Genomic DNA, 23,159 nt, shown 5'->3' with positions numbered 1-23,159 from the left:
CAAGACCAGCCTGGCCAATATGGTGAAACCCCATCTCTACTAAAAATACAAAAATTAGCCAGGCATGGTGGCACGTGCCTGTAGTCCCAGCTACTCAGGAGGCTGAGGCAGGAGAATCGCTTGAACCTGGGAGGCGGAGATTGCAGTGAGCCGAGATTGCCCCATTGCACTCCAGCCTGGGAGTCACAGTGACACTCCATCTCAAAAAGAAAGAAACTGAAGTCCACAGATTACACGTCTGCAAGCGGCACAGCCAGGACTAAGTCAAGGCTCCCAATTCACAACTGTACTTTGCATTCCGTACCTCCTTTCTTTCTGACCCTGTGAGTGGGAGGAGCCCTGTAGGGCCAGAGCTCCTCTTAGAACCATAGAATTGGTCCCCTTAGGGCCCCATTTCCCGCACTGCATAGACAAAAGTGAATTTACCTTGTTCTTGAGCACAGCTGCCCATGAGCTGTGGGTAAGGCCCAGAGGGCCCATACACCAATTAGGGTTTTGAAATGTTCATTGATGACAACTCACTCAGTCACAGGACTCCCTAACTTTTCAGGTAAAGCCAACTGGATGGCGTTTGTGGCACCAAGCATTTGCATTGCTATCGTCGTGGTGGGCGTTTTCTCAACGCATTACTTCCAGCAAAAGTGAGTTGGTTACACCTACCAAGTGGGTAAATGAGGCTTTTAAAAAATGGTAATAGCTGCTGCTGCCATGGGTTAGGGAAATGGACACTCTCACACATTCCCGGTGAGAGACTAAACTTATTTAACCACTTTGGGTGACAGTATGTGTCAAATCCTTAAAAATATATCTTTTGATCTAATAATCTCTAACTAGAAATGTATTATATATATTTTTTTTTCAAAAATTTTTTTTTTGAAACAGAGTTTCGCTCTTGTCACCCAGGCTGAAGTGCAATGGTGTGATTTCAGCTCACTGCAACCTCTACCTCCTGGGTTCAAGCGATTGTCCTGCCTCAGCCTCCCAAGTAGCTGGGATTACAGGTGCCCACCACCACGCCCAGCTAATTTTTTTATTAGAGACGGGGTTTCATGATGTTGGCCAGGCTGGTCCCAAACTGCTGACCTCACGTGATCACCTGCCTCAGCCTCCCAAAGTGCTGGGATTACAGGCATGAGCCCCTGCGCCCAGCCTATTCTATTATAGATGTCTGCAGATATTTAGTGGAAAATATGTTCACTGAAATAATTTTCAGAAAAGAAAAATATTTGAGACAACCTAAATGCCCAATGATAAGCGATTGGTTAACTAAATCCTGATATATCTTGTACTATAACATATTATGTGTCCATGAAAGATGATGTCGAAATTAAATAGTATGGCAGGCCGGGCACAGTGGCTCACACCTGTAATCCCAGCACTTTGGGAGGCTGAGGTGGGTGGATCACGAGGTCAGGAGATGGAGACCATCCTGATCAACATGTTGAAACCCCGTCTCTACTAAAAATACAAAAAGTAGCTGGGTGTGGTGGCCCAAGCCTGTAGTCCCAGCTGAGACTCAGGAGGCTGAGGCAGGAGAATTGCTTGAACCTGGGAGGCGGAGATTGCAGTGAGCCGAGATCGCACCACTGCACTCCACCCTGGCAACAGAGCAAGACTGTCTCAAAAAAAAAAAAAAAAAGAAATCAAATGGTATGAACAACATTTACCATGTTCCATTTAAACAGCAGCCTACCAAACAATATGTACTTTCATTTCTTAAAAACAGTGCATACACACAGATGCAAATGTAAGATATATCAGTTCGCATTAAATTTGGTTATATATAATATAAAAGCCAAAATAATGTGACTGAGCCTGGGCACGGTGGCTCATGCCTGTAATCTCAGCACTTTGGGAGGCCGAGGCAGGCAGATCACCTCAGGTCAGGAGTTCAAGACCAGCCTGGACAGCATGGTGAAACTGCCTCTACTGAAAATACAAAAATTAGTCAGCCATGGTGGTGCACACCTGTAGTCCCGGTATTCAGGAGGCTGAGGCATGAGAATCACTTGAACCTGGGAGGCAGAGGTTGTAGTAAGTTGAGATTGCGCCACTGCACTCCAGCCTAAAACAGCAATAAGAACAAAAAAAAAACACTGGTCTTTCCTTGGAGGTAGAGCTGCAAGAAAAGAAAACAAAACTGTGGTACTTTAGCCAAGTGCATTGTCGTCCTAATAAATCTGGGTCCTCATCCTAAGAAGGAGGGAAAATGAATATTGGGTGGCAATTACTCTCTGCCCCAAGGATATAAACCACAGTATTTTTGTTTTGTTTTGAGACAGTCTCACTCTGTCGCCCAGGCTGGAGTGCAGTGGTGTGATCTCGGCTCACTGCAGCCTCTGCTTCCTGGGTTCAAGCGATTCTCCTGCCTCAGCCTCCCGAGTAGCTGGGAGTACAGGCGCCCGCCACCACGCCCGGCTACTTTTTGTATTTTTGGTAGAGACGGGGTTTCACCATGTTGGCCAGGCTGGTCTCAAACTCCTGACCTCATGATCCACCCGCCTCAGCCTCCCAAAGTGCTGGGATTACAGGCGTGAGCCACCACGCCCGGCCTAAACCACAATATTAATGGTATTTATATCTGGGGATATAATTGTAGGTGATTTTAGTTTTTCTCGTTTAATTATATTTTTAGAATTTCCTTAGTAAACATGTATTATTTTTCAAAGAAAAGATTTTTAATGAGTTCGTTATTCAGTACAAAGTTTTCTTCAAATGCTGTGTAAAGTAAGAGAAGAGGTCAAAATAAAACTAACTCAAAGTCATTCTACCAGCCATTGAATTTGTCTAACAGTCTGTACATTGATTGAAGATCTAATGTGTGATAGATACTTCAGAGCGAAGCTGTCTTTGGGTAGACTTTGAAAAAGTTTAATTCAAAAGGAGTCAGCTAGGATCACATGCATCCTCTTCATGGAAATGGTGAAGATCAGTTACAGTGCAGGCTAAACTGCCTTAAAAAAAAAAAAAAAAAAGAGGACCCAAAGTACAGTGGCTTAAGTAATACTTTATTTATTTTCCATATAACGGCCCTGAGGTAACGTATCCAGATTGGTGGGCAGCTGTGCTCCATAGTTACCTGGGGACTCAGTTTTCTTCCATCTTTTTGGCATACCATCCCCTAGGTATTGTCTTCATCTGCATGATCTCTATGAGATCACAGACACTTCTGCTCATATTTCTCTGGAGAAAACCTAGTCACATGGCCACATCTCTTACTTCAAAAGGTTAGATAAGTTGTAAAGCACACTTTAAAAAAAAAAAAAAATCAAAGCTTATCAAAGCCAAGTCTTTAAAAATGTTTCATATTGTTCATGAACTTTAAAAAAAATAAGTCACATGCATTTATAAGAAATGTTTTTAGGATTTTTCCTTCTACATCATAAAAGACCTATATTTCCTCTTATTGCCAAATACGACCACTGTTAATAGATATTTCAGATATTTCCCATAATAGTTTTTTCTTGGCATTTTTAACATGGTTGTGTTCAAGCTGTTTATACCATTTTGAATCCTGTCTTTTTTTCAACTGTTCGCATAATTTACCTGTCATTACAAACTCTTTGTAAATATTCTAATTAGCTAAATAGTAAGGGTAGGGAACATGTCATCTTCAATAATTGGCAGGTAGCATTGTGCCGGTCACATATTAGGGGTTCAATCAGTATTTGTTGAATGAATGCATAGCTGGATAGTGATAGAAGATTGCTAAATATTAGGTTGATCAAAAGTTCCATGGTTTATTTAGCAAACCCCAAGTGGCTGTGTTGTAATTTCACAGAAGACTACCCTAGCCTTGGACGATAAATCATCTTTGTCTTTCAGTGTTTATCTTTTATTTGCATACAAAAGCAGCCTTTACACTGAAGTTACTGCACTGAGAACCTGTGCTTCCATGCCACTGTGGGCACACCTAAGCAAATGTCACTGTTTTCTTTATCTATAGGGTATTTGTTCTCCTAGCGGCCCTCAGACCTCAGTGGTGTAGCAGAGAAATTCCAGATCCAGCAAATAGCACTTGTGCTAAGAAATATCCCATTGTGGAGGTAAGGTATCATTCCTCTGTGGTCAGTCAGTGGGGTTCTAGTGATCACCACATCTAAGATTTCCACTGTAGTTAGGAGGAAGCCTGGGTGCTGAGACCCTATGGTTGAGCTTAAGTTATTCATGCTAAGCTACCACTGAGTCATCACTCTCATTTTTCTTCCTGAACTTAAGAGAAACCATGCACAGGAATCTTCTGAAGTTTATGATCATAAGACTAAAACCCCCTAGCTTTTTATGCCTCAGTATGCCTCACATTCCCCTTCTCACCAAACTGCTCTCCTGTTCTCGTCACCTAACTTATTTAAAAAGGAGAAAGCAAACTTTTTTTTTTTTGCCATTTGTTGAGTACTAGCCTGAGCATTGACTCATCCAAACTTCAAGAGAATTGAAGATTTTGATTTTCCTGTCTAAGCATAGAAAAGATAAATAGAACCCATACTATTTTGGTTTGGGCAAGAAGCCAGTACATCATTCCACTGTGCAAAGAAAAGGTTTTAAAGGAGAGGTTGATCAGCTGGCAGATAGATGAGAGAGGGGAGAGTAAAGGAAGTGAAGGGAACTGCTGCAGCCCAGGAAAGGTGAGAAAGCTCACAGTGGGCAAGATGGGCCATCCCTGGTGGAGGGTCTGGAAGTTGAAAGCATCTGAATATGAAGACTACATTTAAGGGGAGAAATAGGAGAGAGAAGCAGCAAGCCAATATTCCTCCCATCGCCTGCGGCTTTGACAGCTCCAGGCTCCCTTTCCAAGACCTTGTAACACTTCTCGCTCAAGATGCTTCTCTCCAACTACCGAGTATGTTCTGTTATCCACACCCTTCCTCAGGCCAGAAGCCAGTGTTCCACAGTCCCAGCCTCCACTCAAAAAAAAAGAGTGGATCCCAGCCACAGCTTCTTTAGGCATTTAAGTCACTACAGTTTAGTGCCTTTCAAGTCAAGCCCGGAGGCCACCCCTGCCTCTGCCACTTACTATGTGTGTGACTCTTGGGCAACTTGCCCAACTATCTGACCTCAAGTTTCAGCCTCAATAAAACAGGAGTTGACAATATCATTCTTACTCACCACCGTGAGGATTAAATAAGATGCCCTGTAAAGCACATGGGTCATATAAGACAAAGATCATTCACTTTCTTCCCAAGAAGACCCATACTTTAAGTCTCCTCTGAGAGATTTCATCCCTATTAAGTTACAACAGCAAAAATAGTGATAATAACAGCAGTGAGTGAGTGTGTGTGTGTGTGTATATATACACACACACAAACTGCTGTTTTATATATATATATATACAAACTGCTGTTATCACTATTTTATATATATAATATACAGGTTATATATTTTATATATTCTGTCATATATAATTATATAGTAATATTATACATTCATTATTATAATTTAGATGATATATTTATCTTCTATGTACCAAGCACTTTTGAAAACATTTTCATACGTTAACATTTAACCCATAAACATCTTTATGAAGTCATATGATTTTTTTTTTTGAGACAGACAGAGTCTTGCTCTGTTGCCCAGGCTGGAGTGCAGTGGTGCAATCTCAGCTCACTGCAAGCTTTGCCTTCCAGGTTCACGCCATTCTCCTGCCTCAGCCTCCCAAGTAGCTGGGACTACAGGCACCTGCCATCACGCCCGGCTAATTTTTTTTTTTGTATTTTTAGTAGAGACGGGGTTTCACCGTGTTAGCCGGGATGGTCTCGATCTCCTGACCTTGTGATCTGCTCGCCTCGGCCTCCCAAAGTGCTGGGATTATAGGCGTGAGCCACCGCGCCCGGCATGAGGTTGTATGATTGATTATCTCCATTTTCCGCATGAGGAAACTGAGGCACAGAGGACTACGTAACTTGCCCAATGTTTGTTAGTCAGCGAGTAAATGGTGGATCCTGGACTCATATCCAAGCAGGATGTGCTGCCCATCATTGCACTACACATTTTAAAGGATCTTTAAACACGGGGTGACGGGAGAGTTTCTAGCAGTCTACACCTCTGGGCTGAAGAGACTTATTAGAGAAAGTACGACAGGAGGAAGGTGATGGAAATTGGCATACATATGCCCAAAGTTATGTAGCATAAGCGTATCCACTGCAGCATTATCAACAGAAGCAAAAACTCGGGCATAACGTAAAGGTGCACCAGGATGCAAATTAAACATTTTGGGTACATCATACAATAGGGTATTAGGCAAAAACTAAAAAAATGAGATAGATCTATTATGTGCCTAAAGAGCTACAAGATACTTAAAAGTAAAAAGAGCAATATTTATCACAATTGTCTAAAGTGGGTTTATTTATATAAAAATGAGGGCGATTTTACACTCAAACATCTGCAGCATGGGCACAGGATATTTCTGGAAGCCGACTATGATACATATGAAACGGATAATGGTGGTTGCCTCCAGGGAGAGGGTTGAGAGTACGAGGGCCACTTAATTTTCATTACATAGTCCCTTTGAACTTTTAGATATCCTTTTTGGTGGGGGGGTACGGAGTCTCGCTCTGTCACCCAGGCTGCAGTGCAGTGGCACTATCTTGGCTCACTGCAAGCTCCGCCTCCCGGGTTCATGCCATTCTCCTGCCTCAGCCTCCTGAGTAGCTCGGACTACAGGCGCCCGCCACCGCGCCTGGCTAATTTTTTGTATTTTTTTAGTAGAGATGGGGTTTCACCATGTTGGCCAGGCTGGTCTTGAACTCCTGACCTCAAGTGATCCGCCCGCCTCAGCCTCCCAAAGTGTTGGGAGTACAGGCGTGAGCCACCACACCCGGCCTAGAATATCTTAAGAAAACTACGTGCATATAAACTACGTGCATATAATTTTTTTGTAAAAATAACCAATGAATTAGAAAATTTTAAAAATTAAGCAGCTTAAATATGGCCTCTAGGATGAAGGCCTTGAGATGGCCTTAGAACCCCATGTGGCTTGACCCTTGAAGGAGGTGGACTCTTTTTAGAAAGCAAACTGCTCTCCAGGTGCCAGGCAGAGGCAGACAACAGAAACACAATAAATAGTGTGTCCTCCCCTCCTAGCAAATGTGCTTTGAGCTCTCAGGCCTTCCCTCCCCTACTGTTTCTTAAGATGTGGCTACACCACCATGTGCCCTAAAGCTCTGAAGGAAAAGGCCAAATCATAAAGGGGATGGCTGGAGTGTTATCCAGCTTGTAAATGCTTAAAATAGTGTCCATGAGGTTCCTGAACCGATAGTGGTTTAAGACGCCTGCCCCCGAGGACCTGGCAGCCAGAGGGCCCGCTTTGTAAAAGCCGTGAGAAGCGGCCTCTCAGTATTGCCGTTGCTCTCCTGATGGCAGAGCAAACACCTCACCTTGTGAAAACGACAAGCCATTTCCGCACAGGGTGTAATCTTTCCCACATCTGTGGTAGCAGCACTTTGGCGGCTCAGCTTCCCAGAGCTGCCAGCTGTGTTCCGAGCCAGACCAACGTGCCAGGGCCAGTTTGGGTAGTGATCAGAAAAGAGCAGTCTCCCCGAAGTGAAACACACACACACACACATCCTCTAGCTTGGCGGGGCCCTTTGTGGAAATCTGTTCTGAGACGGTGCCATTGTTCACTTTCCTGACACTTGCCATGTCCAAGGCAAGGGAGGGGATGTAAGAAGAAGATCCAGACCAAACCCCTCTTGCACAACTTGTCATTGGACAAATGAGAGAACTGAGACCCCAGAGAGGTTGACTGGTTTTTCCTAGGCTACCATGTTGGAGTTGGGACTAGTCCCCAGGGTGTGCCTCGTCCCATGGCTATTTCTTATCATCCTACTCCTCCTGTGAGACCTGGTCCCTGTGCACACATGGCTTACAGACATGTAAAAAAAAGTGACAGCACAAAGTATCACATGCCAAGAACCTAACGGTGGTTTCTTCACTGAACAGTCACCAGGGACCTCATGGAAGGAGAAGGTGCGAAGCAGGGGACAGTGGGAAGTACACACAAGCAGGGTGAAGGCTGGCAGTGGAAGCAAAAGTGTGTGGGGCACTGAGAGAAGGGCGTGATTAGTAAGACCGGGACAGTGGCTGAAAGAGCAGCTTCTGAAGAGAAAGACAGGGAGGTGCAGGAAGGGCAGGAACCAATTGCCAGGCCAATGCTGGAATCTTGACTGCATGTAAGCCAAGTCAGTAGAGGCTCTGGACCCTCTGCTTGGGAAAGGTCAGGCAGCCAGTGTGTAGGATTGTTTCTAGGATGCAGAGACCCCAATTAAAGCCCAGTTTTTAAAAAATGTTAATAAAGTGCCAAGGACTTGGACTCAGGAATTGGCAGCAAGTTCGGAAAGGAAAGAGATAGGACACGGAAGAGCTGGTCACCGGCAGAATGCTAAGAGAAAATGAGAGAATTAATTAAGTAACAAAAGTATAAGCTAATTTTGTCTGTTACAAACAAAATTAGCTAAAGGCAAAAAAAGATGAAAATTTATTCTAAAAATGTTATTCCAAAGCAGTCTTTCCTAAAAGCAGATCTGACAAGGAATATTACCCTGCCTGAAACCTTTCAGTAGTTCTCTCAAGGCACAAACACCCTTGCATCACTTACAAGGACCTGTGTGATGTGACCGCCTCCTGTTTCTGAAGCCTCGGGTACCAGTCATAAGAAATAACTAGCGGGTTCCAAAATACACCAGTCCTCCTTGCCAGCACCTCCCTGCCTGGAAAACACCACACATCTCTCAGGACTCAGCTCAGCTCTCGTGTCCCTTCATCACCTGTTCAGTGTGATCCTAAAGGCTTCACTGCCTCCTCCCCAAGACAGAAGCAGTCTCAGCCTTTCCTTTGCATCTCCGGTGCCCTCTGTCCTCGAGGAAAAGCAGGTAGTATAGCTTGGTTCACATTAGAAAGGGGGCTGGGCATGGTGGCTCACACCTGTAATCCCAGCACTTTGGGAGGCCGAGGTGGGTGGATCACTTGAGGTCAGGAGTTCGAGACCAGCCTGGCCAACATGGTGAAACCCTGTCTCTACTAAAAATATAAAAATTAGCCAGGCATGGTGGCACACGCCTATAATCCCAGCCACTCGGGAGGCTGAGAATTGCTTGAACCCGGGGGGCGGAGATTATAGGGAGCCGAGATCGTGCCACTGCACTCGAGCCTGGGTGACAGAAGGAGACTTCGTCTCAAGAAAAAAAAAAAAAAAGAAGGAAACAGGTTGAAGGTTGAGCAGGGCAGTGAATCACTCACTGGCTGGGGGTTGAGAGGAGTCTCCGGCTTCCGCCCCTCTGCCTCCCCAACAATGTTAACTGTTTCTCTTACCTCGCAAACTCCAGTGCCCACCATGTTCCAGCCAGGGCTGAGGAGACAGTGCAGGTTGTGAGGCGTTTGGGAACCCTGGAGAAATAGGTTGTTAGGTCACTTCTACAGCAGTGTGAGCCTCTTCCTCCTCCTTTCTCTCAGGAGAAGACACAGCTGCCCTTGGACAGGCTCCTGATAGACTGGCCCATGCCTGAAGATCCTGAACCGCTGGTCATCACTGAAGTCCTTCATCAAGTGACCCCAGTTTTCAGACATCCCCACTGCTCCAACTGGCCACAAAGGGAAAAAGGAATCCAAGGTGATCAGGCCTCTGAGAAAGACATGATGCACAGTGCCTCAAGCCCACCACCTCCAAGCGCTCTCCCAGCTGAGAGCAGACAACTGGTGGATCTGTACAAGGTGCTGGAGAGCAAGGACTCCGACCCAAAGCCAGAAAACCCAGCCTGTCCCTGGACGGTGTTCCCAGCGGGTGACCTTCCCACCCACGATGGCTACTTACCCTCCAACATAGATGACCTCCCCTCACATGAGGCGCCTCTCGCTGACTCTCTGGAAGAACTAGAGCCTCAGCACATCTCCCTTTCTGTTTTCCCCTCAAGTTCTCTTCACCCACTCACCTTCTCCTGTGGTGATAAGCTGACTCTGGATCAGTTAAAGATGAGGTGTGACTCCCTCATGCTCTGAGTGGTGAGGCTTGAAGCCTTAAAGTCAGTGTGCCCCCAACCAGCACAGCCTGCCCCAGTTCCCCCAGCCCCTGCTCCAGCAGCTGTCAACTCTGGGTGCTGCCATCGGTCTGGCTGCAGCTAGAGGACAGGCGAGCCAGCTCTGGGGACGTCTTAGGAACTGGGAGTTGGTCTTCACCCAGATGCTTCATCGTGCCTTTCCCAGGGCCTTAAAATTACATCCTTCACTGTGTGGACCTGGAGACTCCAACTTGAATTCCTAGTAACCTTCTTGGTATGCTGGCCAGAAGGGGAAATGAGGAGGAGAGTAGAAACCACAGCTCTTAGTAGTTAACGGCATGCAGTCTACAGGACCATTCATGCAATGACTATTTCTAAAGCACCTGCTACACAGCAGGCTGTACATAGCAGATCAGTACTGTTCAACAGAACTTCCTGAGATGATGGAAATGTTCTACCTCTGCACTCACTGTCCAGTACATTAGACACTAGGCACATTGGCTATTAATCACTTGGAATGTGTTTAGCTTGACGGAGGAATTAAATTTTGATTGTAAATTTAAATCGCCACACATGGCTAGTGGCTACTATATTGGAGAGCACAGCTCCAGATGGCTCCCAGATTATTGAGAGCCTTCAAAACAAATCAACCTAGTTCTATAGATGAAGACATAAAAGACACTGGTAAACACCAATGTAAAAGGGCCCCCAAGGTGGTCATGACTGGTCTTATTTGTAGAAGTCTAAGAACGTACCTTTTTCTGGCCGGGCGCAGTGGCTCACGCCTGTAATCCCAGCACTTTGGGAGGCTGAGGCAGGCGGATCATGAGTTCAGGAGATCGAGACCATCCTGGTTAACATGGTGAAACGCCATCTCTACTAAAAATATTAAAAAAAAAAATTAGCTGGGCGTGATGGCGGGCACCTGTAGTCCCAGCTACTCAGGAGGCTGAGGGAGGAGAATGACATGAACCTGGGAGGCGGGGCTTGCAGTGAGCCACTGCACTCCAGCCTGGGCAACAGCAAGACTCTGTCTCTAAAAGAAAAAAAAAAAAAAAAAAGAATGTACCTTTTTCCTAGATTTGCTGGTTTATTGTTTTATTTTGGCTTCATCCTCTTTCAGCAAATCAAGGGCAGCTGGATGGTGAAGACCTATGGTAAACTCACCATAGTACCATAGTACCTTGGGCAACCCAGCCTCCCCCTCTGAATCTCGGGTGTCTTGTAAAGGGCTGGACCAAAGGCTCTCTGACCCCTTGTTTCCTCTCCTTTTTGCTGCAGCAGGCCCTGCCTTCAGGACCAGGGCTGTCTCAGGGTCTAAGACCCCAACCTCTGAGGTTGTCCTCAGAAGTTGTCTGTCCCCTGTTTGCAAAAGCACAGCTTTCATTCCCCGAGAAGATATGGAGCTGGTCCTCTGCCAGCTCAAGTTGAGCCTGGAAGATAACTCTCTTTTCCACAGCATGGACTTGGAACATGATCCATGTTTTGCTCTTTAAAGCTGTGGCCCCTGGCTTGCCACCCTCCCTGGCCCATTGCTGCCTCTGTCTCTTCACCATAGGCACTTCTGCCAAACTAGTGGAGAAGTCTTGGTCTAAACTGCTAACAGTGCTCTTCCCTAAAGAACAGGATAAAAGATCCAAAAAACTTTTTCTTAAATTCCTGTCAAGCCTAGGGTCCACCCCCTACCCCTTCCCACATGAACACTGGAACTGAGATGGCTTCCCCATCATCCTCTGGATTTTCATTTAACAAAGTACTTGTTGCAAATGTGTACTTCTTCCCTAATGTGCGGAACTAGAAACTTGTCCATACATACCCCAGTCCTGTAGAAATAACTGTTCTCGGGCTTTAGGTTTTCCAGGTTTCCCTCAGAGCTCTAGAAACTGAGCGATGGACAGAGCTCTAGAAACTGAGCAATGGACAGAGCTCTAGAAACTGAGCGATGGACAGAGCTCTAGAAACTGAGCGATGGACAGAGCTCTAGAAACTGAGCGATCGACAGTTGCTTCTTCAGGTTGGAACTCTCGATACATCCTCGTTTCCTGAAATTCCAAACTTAACACCTATCGTTTTCTCAGGCTTTTTTTAAAAAGTTCCTGCCTTTCTATTTCTATTCCACTCTATTTAGCTATTATTGTGCGGCACCCCCAATGGTTCCTCTCCTCAGCATCGCTGTAGCTTGCCTGTACCCAGGACATGCCCTTGACTGGCACAAACCGTGACAGACAAGGCCACCTCCTCAGAAGCGGAACAACTTATTATCTTTTGGCAATGGGAGCTAACTTCACTGTTTTCTTATAATACCTGGTTTTTCCTATCTTTGGTTTCCTTTTGATTACCTCTCATCCATCTCAGCCACTCTTCTCCTCCCCTCCCTTGTGTCTACAACACCCCATTTTACCAAGTCTCCCATTTAACCTCCCCACCCTTTTCTTTCCCTTAAAGTCTCATATGATACTGCAGTCCTCATTTGTCTTCCCAAAAAAGAAAAAAAAAATTTTTTTTAAGGAATCCTTCCTTGACTCCTAAAGACTCCTAAGATGCTGAGGCCCCCTCAGCATGATTTCCATGTACTTACTTTCTCTGCTGAACTGCAGACAACTTGAAAGCAGGCACTTTGGCAGTGTTTCCCCAGCACCAGCATCATGCCTGGTCCATAGTAGCTACCAATAAAAAAGTAAGCATCATGAACCCAAAAGTATCTGAGAAAGGTCTCAATTAATTTAAAAAGTTTTTATTTTGCCAAGGTTAAGGACACACACATGACACACCCTCAGAAGGTCTGGAGGACATGTGCCCAAAGTGGTTAAGGCACAGCTTGGTTTTGTACATTTTAGGGAGACAGAAGACATCAATCAACATATGTAAGATGTACATTGGTTGGGTCTGGAAAGGCAGGATAACTCAAAAGCGGGGGCTTCCAGGTCATAGGTAAATAAGAGACAAAAGGTTGCATTCTTTTGGGGTTTTGATCAGCCTTTTACTAAATACACAATTTACATGTGAGAAGGAGGTAGCTCAGGTGAACAGAGGGATGACTTTGAGCTCTGCCTATCCTTTGTCCCACACCTGTGAAGATCAGCTATGGTGACATTCAACAGAACTGTTTCAGAGTAAAGATCTTGAAGCCCTCGTGGGCAAACTGTGAGGAAAGTACGCAGTTTTTGGGGGGAGAAGGGGAATAAAATGGGAGGCAGGAGTATCACCTGCCACTGCTTTGTCTTATTCTTTCTATTCCAGAAGCCAGCCCATCTGTGCCCATTTCCTCCTTATTGGAACAATTGTTTGCATTCGTTCATTTTCCTTCCCAAACCCCATTCTCTCCCATTTGTTGACAGCACCATTGTGATGCATGGAGGGGTGTTTCTCGTTTTAAAGACGTATTTGAGCAAGTCTTTGGCAGCTCACTCTGCCAAATAGGGTGTCGTCTTTCCATGAATAACAGAAGTTGGGTAACTCTGTTCTGCCATTGCCCCAAGGGGTTTTCACAATCTGCCCTTCTCCCCACTGCCCCCCACCACTAGTAAAAACCCCAGACCAAGTTGCTAGGTTCACCAGATCTAGGTGATACTCACCAATATACAGCTAGGCTTTCATTCCTCAGGAAAATTGCAATTTTGTGGTCTTATAATGATATATATTGGTTTCCATCCACAGTTGCGGGCTCCTGATGTCAGAGGTGTTTGAACCAGAGCAACTCCATCTTGAATAGAGGCTGGGTAAAATAAGGCGGAGACCTACTGGGCTGCATTCCCAGCAGGTTAGGCATTCTTAGTCACAGGATGAGATAGGTTGGCACAAGGTAAGTCACAAAGACCCTGCTGATAAAAGAGGTTGTGGTAAAGAAGCCAGACAAAACCCACCAAAACCAAGATGGTGACGAAAGTGACCTCTGGTCATCCTCATGCTTATTATATGCTAATTATAATACATTAGCATGCTAACAGACACTCCCTCCATGACAGTTTACAAATGCCAAGGCAACGTCAGAAAGTTACCCTATAGGGTCTAAAAGGGGGAGAAACTCACAGCTCTGGGAATTGCCTACTCCTTTCCTGGAAAACTCATGAATAATTCACCTCTTGTTTAACATATAATCAAGAAATACAGGCATGTGTATGGTGACTCACGCCTGTAATCCCAGCACATTGGGAGGCTGAGGTAGGTGGATCACCTGAGGTGTCAGGAGTTCCAGACCAGACTGGCCAACATGGTGAAACCCCATCTCTACTAAAAATAAAAAATTAGTCAGGCGTAGTGGCATGCACCTCTAATCCCAGCTACTCAGGTGGCTGAGACGAGAATTGCTTAGAACCCGGGAGGCGGAGGTTGCACCATTGCACTCCAGCCTGGGCAACAAAGTGAGACTCTGTCTCAAAAAAACAAACAAACAACAACAACAAAACTGTAAGTATGCTCAATTGAGCAGCCCATGCTGTTGCTCTATGGAGTAGCCATTCTTTCATTCCTTTACTTTCTTAATAAACTTACTTTCACTTTACTCTATGGTTTCACCTCAAATTCTTTCTTGCTCAAGATCCAAGAATCCCCTCTTGGGGTCTGGATGGGGACTTCATCCATTGTTATGGATGTCCCATAACAATAACTCCTGTAGCCCTCCTTAGTCTTTTGCTATGTTGGGTGTGTCAGGCCTCAGGGGCCGGCCTCTGACCTTCTCCTACCCTCCTTTCACTCTAACATTCCCCTGCCTTTCCAGTTGAGTCTTAAGACCCTCCCATGAGAGGGTCCCACCCATACCCTGGGAGAAGGAATGCTGATGTCATGAAACTTCCATAAAAACCCAAGAGGGCCAGGCGCGGTTGGCTCACACCTGTAATCCCAGCACTTTGGGAGGCCAAGGTGGGTGGATGACTCTAGACCAGGAGTTCGAGACTAGCCTGGCTAATATGGCAAAAACCCCATTTCCACTAAAAATACAAAAATTAACCAAGCATGGTGGCACATACCCATAATCTCGACTACTTGGAAGGGTGGGGCATGAGAATTGCTTGAACTCGGGAGGTGGAGGTTGTGGTGAGCCAAGATCATGCCACTGCACTCCAGCCTGGGCGACAGGGCAAGACTGTCTTAAAAAACAACAAAAAGCAAAACCCAAGAGGACTGGATCCAGAGAGCGTGAGAGCATCCAGATAGCTGAACATGTGGAGATTCCTAAAAGGTGGCGCATGGGAGCTCCACGCCCCTTCCCCCATTCCTTGCACTACATATCTCTATCTGTATCCTTTGGAATAAACCAAAGTTGTTTCTTGGAGTTCTGTGAGCTGCTCCAGTCAATCAAACCCAAAGAGGGGGCTGTGGGAACAACTTGAAGCTGATTGTTCAGAAGTTCCAGGGGGCTGGACTTACAACTGGTGGGGTTGGGACAGTCTTGGGGACTGAGCCCGCAACTTGTGGGATCTGACACTATCTCTGGGTTCCCAATGCCCAGAATAGTGTTGGCACTGAATTAGAGGACACCCAGATGTCGTCTGCTGCTTGGTGTGGGGAAACACCCCCTGACATCCACCATCTGGTCACAGAAGTTGCTTCTGTATTTAGTTGTGGTCTGAGAGTAAAGCCCAGCTAATTTTTGTATTTTTTGTAGACAGGGTTTTGCAATGCTGCTCAGGCTGGTCTCAAACTCCTAAACTCAAGTGATTCCCCTGCCTCGGCCTCCTCAAGTGCTGGGACTACAGATGTGAGCCACCGCACCCAGCCCTTGGGTTCATTCTTAATGAATTCATGGAAATCCTCACCGTCAACTGTGAGATTCTCACCGTATCTTTGAAGGACCCCTCTTTCCCTGAAGCCAGAGATTTTATTTTCTGGGTTTCTGTCTACCTTATAGGCAATAGGAAAATTAAACTAGTGTTAGCTTTTTTCTCTTCCTCCTTCTCTTCACATTGTCCCAATTTTTCAGCTTCCAGTAATAGCCTTTCAGCTTCAGCATTAAATCACCAATCCCGAGACCTGTGAAAGCAATGCCAAACGAGGCACATTCTATTATAGTCAGCTCCCCGTGTACGATTCTTGGTTTTTCTCCACCAGGTTCTACTCTTTTCAGTCATCTAATGCAGTTGTCACCTGTCCCAATAGCACCACTCAAGCCCTCCCAAGGAGGCATGTTTTCCTCTTCCTAACTTGCAGGACTCACAGAAGTTCACATCATCCACCTTTATGAAAGGCTGACAGGTGAACCCTCATGAGTAAAGCACCTCTCAAGAGATCAGAGGGTCTTCTTCCCACCCTAAAAAAAGATACGCAATTCAATCAATCTGCTGGCTGATGGAAACAAATTGGATCATTGCATCACAGCCTAATTAGAATGAATTTCCAAAATAGATTAAAGCCTTGCAAAACTCACACACACACACACACACACAAAAATATTTGCAATAGGTCAGGCATGGTGGCTCATGCCTGTAATCCCAGAACTTTGGGAGGCAGAGGTGGGCGGATCTCTTGAGATCAGGAGTTCAAGACCAGCTTGGCCAACACGGAGAAACCCTGTCTCTACTTTAAAAAAAAAAAAAAAATTAGCTGGGCATGGTGGGCACCTGTAATCCCGGCTACTCAGGAGGCTGAGGCATGAGAATTGCTTGAACCTCGGAAGCGGAGGTTGCAGTGAGCCAAGATTGCACCACTGCACTCCATCCTGGGCAATAGAGTAAGACTCCCATCTCAAAAAATAAAAATAAAAATAAATAAAAATCAGGAGTGTAAGTTGGCCCCTTTGTGAAGGGCAGATGGGCAATATTCGATAAAACCTGAATAAGCAACTCCACTCCTACACTATAGCCCAAGGACAGTATAATTATATTAAATTGAATACAAGATTCCTCAACAGCATTTGATTTTATAAAACGGTGAGGGGCAGGGAGTATGGGGGAAAAACCTTAAATGCCCTTCAGTAGAGACCTGGTTAAATCATGATGTATCTGTACAATAAAACACTGAATTTCAAGGAATCGAAGACTCCAGCAGTTTTAAGACATCTCATTAGTTTATGTTCTAAGTAGAAAAAAAATGCCAATAAAACTATAATATGCCATTGATATCTATGATGGATGCACAATTTAACATGTTAATATGCCTGAATTTGGGATGTATCTTAGAATTGATAAAAAGCATTCTATGCAGTTTTGTTTTGTTTTTAGTATAAGCAAGGCCAGGTGCAGTGGCTCATGCCTATATTCCCAGCTCTTTGGGTGGCCAGGGCCAGAGGGTCACTTAAAGCCAGTTCGAGACCAGCCTGGGCAACAACATAGCAAGACCCCATCTCTACCAAGTTGTTTTTTTTTTTAATTAGCTGGGTATGGTGGCTTATACCTGTAGTCCCAGCTACCCGGGAGGTGGAGGCAGGAGGATCACCTGGGCAAGAGTGAGACCCTCTTTTTTTTTTTGAGACGGAGTCTCGCTCTGTCACCCAGGCTGGAGTGAAGTGGCATAATCTTGGCTCACTGCAAACTCCGTCTCCCGGGTTCAAGTGATTCTCTTGCCTCAGCCTCCCGAGTAGCAGGGATTACAGGTGCCCGCCACCATGCCTGGCTAATTGTTGTATTTTTAGTAGAGGCGGGGTTTCACCATGTTGGCCAGGCTGGCCTCGAACTCCTAACCTCGTGATTCACTCGCCTAGGCCTCCCAAACTGCTGGGATTAAAGGAGTGAGCCACCATGCCTGGCAGACCCTGTCTCTTTAAAAAAATTTTTTTTAAAAAGTATATCAATATTTGACATGGAAATGGTCATTTACAAAAGGCTGGATATTTGTAATGACGTCTGGAAAAAATAAGAAAAAGGAAAAAAGGCTGAACAGAATCATTTCACTTTCATAAATCAATGCAAGGAAATTGTAAAGAATATACATTAAAATGCTAACCATGGTTACCTCTAGCCATAGTTTTTAACTAAATTTTTGCATTCTTTTAATCACACCTACTCACTACTCTTGTAATTGGATACTCAATAAAATATTACCAATTTCTTTTCAAAGACCTGGGACAGGGGGTCTAGCAACAGATACTGCTGACTACTTTCTTTGTGGCCCTGTCCCATGTTTCTTTTGCCCTCTGCCTTCTATTTGGCACTTGCATTGACCCTTAGTGCTTCTGTCAGACCAAGAAAAAGCAAAGCACATGACACAATCAAGTGATGTGGGGATGGGAGTGTTAAGGTAGTATTTGAGGTCATCAATCTTTGAAATCCAATGTATGTATAGGCCAGGCGTGGTGGCTCACGCCTGTAATCCCAGCACTTTGGGAGGCCGAGGCAGGTGAGTCACTTGAGGTCAGGAGTTCGAGACTAGCCTGGCCAACACAGTGAAACCCTGTCTCTATTAAAAATGAAAAAAAAAAAAATTAGCTGGGCATGGTGGCACATGCCTGTAATCCCAACTACTCAGGAGCCTGAGGCAGGAGAATCACTTGAACCCAGGAGGCAGAGGTTGCAGTAAGAAGAGATCGTGCGATTGCACTCCAGCCTGGACAACAGAATGAGACTGTCTCAAAATAAATAAAAATATAATAAGCCAATTTTTGCCAATTCCTATTCTAATAGGAATTGTTAATTATAGTCAATAACACTAACAGTACTTAGTGCATAGAGTTTTTAAGGACTGTAAATCAGTTCTTACCACCATACAGGTGAGGAAACAAAGGTTAAATAATAATGGAATTCACACAACTAATACTTTATACCAGACAGTCTAGTTTCAAAGCATAACTTTTAAATACTCTCGAATTCCATTCTATGCAAATTTTGTACAAGTTTACACCAATTGGGATTCTCACTGTATTTGACTGTAACTGTGATTCTGTACAAAATCTTTGAAGTCTCCAAAAAACCTTTGAAATAAACTCAGACCAAAAAAAGTTACTTTTATGAGGCAACCAAAAACTGGTGTTTCCATACTTCTGAAGTTCTAGTTCATTCTTGGCTCTTGAGAAACCAACCTAAAAAAAAAAGATAAATTTAAAAACAAATTGACACTAGGACAAATCTGGCACTCCTGAATTTGCTAACTTATCTACCCAGCTAATCTAAATCCTATAATACAAGGTACAGGTAGGCCACGAAAAAAGAAGTACCACTCCTTGAAAAGAACTATTTGAAGTAAACTGATAAATGGAGTACGTTGTCATTAATAAAAACATTCTTTTAAACAGGAAGTAACCAGAAAATATGCTCTTCCCTCTTTAATAGAAATATCTAGAACTCCACCCAATTTACTTGACTTTTTCTAAAAATAAAGGCTATTTCTTAAACAAAAAGGAATTAGGGCTGTATTTAACTCAATTTTGTGGCTGAGCTGTTAAAACAAATAAGTGCCTTTCCTTCATTCTGTGGTAAATGGCTCCATACTTTGCTAGTGGTCACTTCTTTTCTTATTTACAAGTGTCAGAACTATTCTAAAGTTGGCTCCTCTGAGACTTCAGTCACATCACTAAGATACAAACCTCTGATATGCTGCCAAAGGGTCCCTGTAGGTCAATTCAGGCCTCTTTTCAAGTTCCACAACTTTAAGGAATTCTTCCATCAAGAGACCTTGGCATTGCCCATGCAAGACTATGACAGGTGAGGTTCAAGATACCTTCCCATTTCAGGCGTTTTACCACCTATAGGTAATAGGACCCAAGGAAACACTTCAAGGAAGGGCAGAACACCCACTCACCCTCAGGGCATTTTCACTAGTTAGAAAAACTGTAAAAACACTTACAAAATCGGATGAAAATTAGTAACAAAGAGCATTTCCTTCTTTTCACAACACTTGTTTCCGAAGTTTTTTTTTCCAACTCTCATACTTAAATTGACTGGATTCAGAGTCTCTTTAGTTTACCGACTCTAATCTGTCTTTGGCAGAGTAGCTGTAGAGATGGCTTAAAAAGAATTACACCCACTTTTAACCTGCTTGTGAGATTAAAATAATTTGCAAGGATAATCAGTAAGTCATTTCATCAGCTACAGCTGCAATCTTCAAAATTTGTCATCTAAAAATCTGCAGTTATTTTTAAGGTTTAATAACCCTAAGTAGCAAGAGATTGATGATCTTGAAAAAAGGAAACATCCATGCTCTCCTGTAACTGAGAAGTGCTGGTTAAATCACAGTTTATTGGAAATTTTCTCTTAATAAACTGTCAATTTTCTCCTGAAGAGAACCTCTCATGTTGTTTGTATTTTCACTTAGAAGTACTCAGCATACAAAGCATTTAATTCAACATGACTTCCAGGTCTAGCATTTGACTAAAGATGCAAGAGGTCAGTCCAATTGTTAATATTGGATTGTGTATCAACAAAATCTACTGAATTTTGTTGATATACTGTGACTAAGTGCCACTCCATCTTCAACGTATACTGTTATGAACAAAATACAGAGGTCTGAAGCACACACAATATACCTGCCATGTGTATTGATTTGCCTGTGACTAGTGACCAATGAACATCTGCCTTAAGAAAAGCTTTATCCAATCCAGGCTTCCGATACATTCTTCAGAAGATCCTGATTTAGGCTTTAGCACCTAAGTAAAGGCTTGGCAAACATGCAAGAAATATACTATGAAGCTTAGAACACAAAATCAAATTAAAACCAAATTATCTGTAGTTGTTAATGAAAAGTTCTTTTTATAAAAAAAGTGGAAGTTTTACTAGAAATTCTGAATTTTGATCAGGTTTAGTGGCTCATGCCTGTAATCCCAGCACTTTGGGAGGCTGAAACGGGTGGATCACCTAAGGCCAGGAATTCCAGACCAGTCTGGTCAACATGCCAAAACCCCCCCTCTACCAAAAATACAAAAATTATCTGGGCATGGTAGTGCACACCTGTAGTCCCAGCTACCTGAGAGGCTGAAGGATGAGAACTGCTTGAACCCAGGAGGCAGAGGTTGCAGTGAGCCAAGATCATGCCACTGCACTCTAGCCTGGGCAACAGAGCAAGACCCTGTCTCAAAAAACCAAAACAGCCAGGGGCAGTGGCTCATGCCTGTAATCCCAGCACCCTGGGAGGTCGAGGCGGGTGGATCACCTGAGGTCAGGAGTTCGAGACCAGCCTGGCCAACATAGTGAAACCCCGTCTCTATTAAAAATACAAAAAATTAGCCGGGCGTGGTGGCGGGCGCCTGTAATTCTAGCTACTCAGGAGGTTGAGTCAGGAGAATCACTTGAACCCGGAAGGCGGAGGTTGCAGTGAGCCGAGACCGCGCCACTGCACTCCAGCCTGGGCAACAGAGTGAGACTCGTCTCTCAAAAACAAACAAACAAAAAACACGAAATTATGAATTTTCAGGGTAAGTACACAAACTAATTGTCTTATCTCTAAACAAAGATGTGTTTAGTTCACCAATCATGAAGGCCTAAACATGTCGTCATGTAATGGGAAAAATACAAAACCCACCCACTTTCAGTCCATTTCTTTCCAAAAGAACCCCAGCAGTCAGAGCACTCTGACAACGTCTAAACACGTGCTTATCTTAGTACTCTCAAAGGGCAGCTGCCATATGACGCAACATTTCTTTGTGGGTTACATGTAAAACAAAGAATTCGATAAAAAGTTCCCAAAATAAAACAAAAATTTACTTGGACGTTATTCACTGGCTAATAGAACATTTTAGTCCCAATCCAACAAAATTTTAGGCAAACGTCAAGAACCAAGTTAACCAAGACCACTTTAAACAGAATCTTCATTCTAGGTATATAATAAAAACCGTTTCTTTAAATTAGAGATCTTTTTGGTCCTAAAATCTAGAACTGAATCAGCTACAACTGCAAACAAGGTGATTAGTGCAAAGTAATACAACTGTCCAAAGATAAGCTACTTCCCATTTTCCCTACTCAGTAACACATAAAAATCCTTAATATTAGCCCTTCATTTTCCACGCTTCTACCCAGTAACACCTAAAGCAACTATTTAAGGAACAAAGCCACACAAGGTCACAGTGATTGAGCCCCTAGTATGAACCAATTATCTAAATCGATTTCTAAAAGTGCATAATGAATCAGAACTCAGATACAAAGTTACCACCAGGTATTTTTATATATACTTTCTTGCATACACAAGTCTCAAGAAGAGTAATGTCACACAGGAGCACCAGGAACTGCCACATACTTCCAAACAGGCAGCAAAAGGAACAAACATTACTGATTTAAAACAGTATACAAACTCAAAAAAATAATTTGGTAAACCATTTTCTAACTTGTGTGGGTAATTTTTTCCCTTCCATTTAGAAGTGAACAATTGGCTGCCAGTTTAGTACAGAAGCAATCAATAGCACAAAAGCTAAATTCTGTCCAAATGGGAATTCTACGCTAAAAAAAAAAAAAAAAAAAAAGATGCAGTCTCCAGGAGCCATTAATTTCTGCCTCAGCTCAACCTATGGAGTTTATTTACCTATATGAAATGTTCATAATTTTCATCTCATAGAAAAACCTCTTTGCACAACACAAAGGACTTACACAAAGGGATCTGAAAGTCACTAAATGTGAAATACTAAACTATAATCATGGTATTTTTGTAACAGATTATACACCCCTTAACAGCTTTCAGAATATATTTTATGTTGCAGGCTAAAAAAATAAAACATGTTTTACTAACAAGTTTTACCTTGCCCTTAACTTTGATTATATAGAGGTGTAAAGTTTGCTTTAAAATTACTTCTAATTTCACAGCTTCCTGTTGGGTAGACCACTTAATTTGTACCTAGAACTAAACTTTTATTTTTGAGAAACAGTGTGTCACCCAGACTGGAGTGCAGTGCTATGATCTTGGCTCACTGCAACCTCCACCTCCCGGGTTCAAGTGATTCTTGGGTGTGGTGGTGTACACCTGTAAAATTAGCTGGGTGTGGTGGTGCACACCTATAATCCCAGCTATTTGGGAGGCTGAGGCAGAATTGCTTGAACCCGGGAGGTGGAGGCTGTAGTGACCTGAGATCATGCCACTGCACTCCAGCCTGGGTGACAGAGCCAGACTGTTTCAAAAAAAAAAAAAAAAAACTCTTATAACCTGAGAGTGACAGCTCCAGGGTCAGCAAACATTTCTGTGAAGGGCAGTATCTTATGCTGGGCTGCCTACATTTTTTTGTGGGTTTTTTTTTTTAATCCTATACAAGCCTAAAAACCATTCTTAACTCAGGGATGCATACACACACACACACACACACACACACACACAAAACAGGTC

General features: G+C 43.8%; 1 protein-coding gene across 4 annotated transcripts in view; it reads left to right on the top strand.

The window, feature by feature from the left end:
- The window catches only part of IL12RB2 (interleukin 12 receptor subunit beta 2), an 88,124-nt gene extending 75,579 nt beyond the window's left edge, over positions 1-12,545 (top strand). For all 4 annotated transcript variants that reach the window (XM_032155652.2, XM_032155653.2, XM_032155650.2 and 1 more), the window contains 3 exons: positions 551-641; positions 3,947-4,046; positions 9,448-12,545. In XM_032155652.2, the coding sequence (XP_032011543.1) occupies positions 551-641; positions 3,947-4,046; positions 9,448-9,990 (734 nt within the window). In that variant the 3' untranslated portion in view covers positions 9,991-12,545. The remainder of the gene's footprint in view (positions 1-550; positions 642-3,946; positions 4,047-9,447) is intronic.
- The last annotated feature ends 10,614 nt before the right edge of the window (positions 12,546-23,159 follow it).

Source organism: Hylobates moloch, unplaced genomic scaffold (genome assembly GCF_009828535.3).
Source record: "Hylobates moloch isolate HMO894 unplaced genomic scaffold, HMol_V3 SCAFFOLD_5, whole genome shotgun sequence".
Taxonomy (NCBI): Eukaryota; Metazoa; Chordata; class Mammalia; order Primates; family Hylobatidae; genus Hylobates; species Hylobates moloch.
This window is presented reverse-complemented; position numbering and strand designations above follow the sequence as displayed.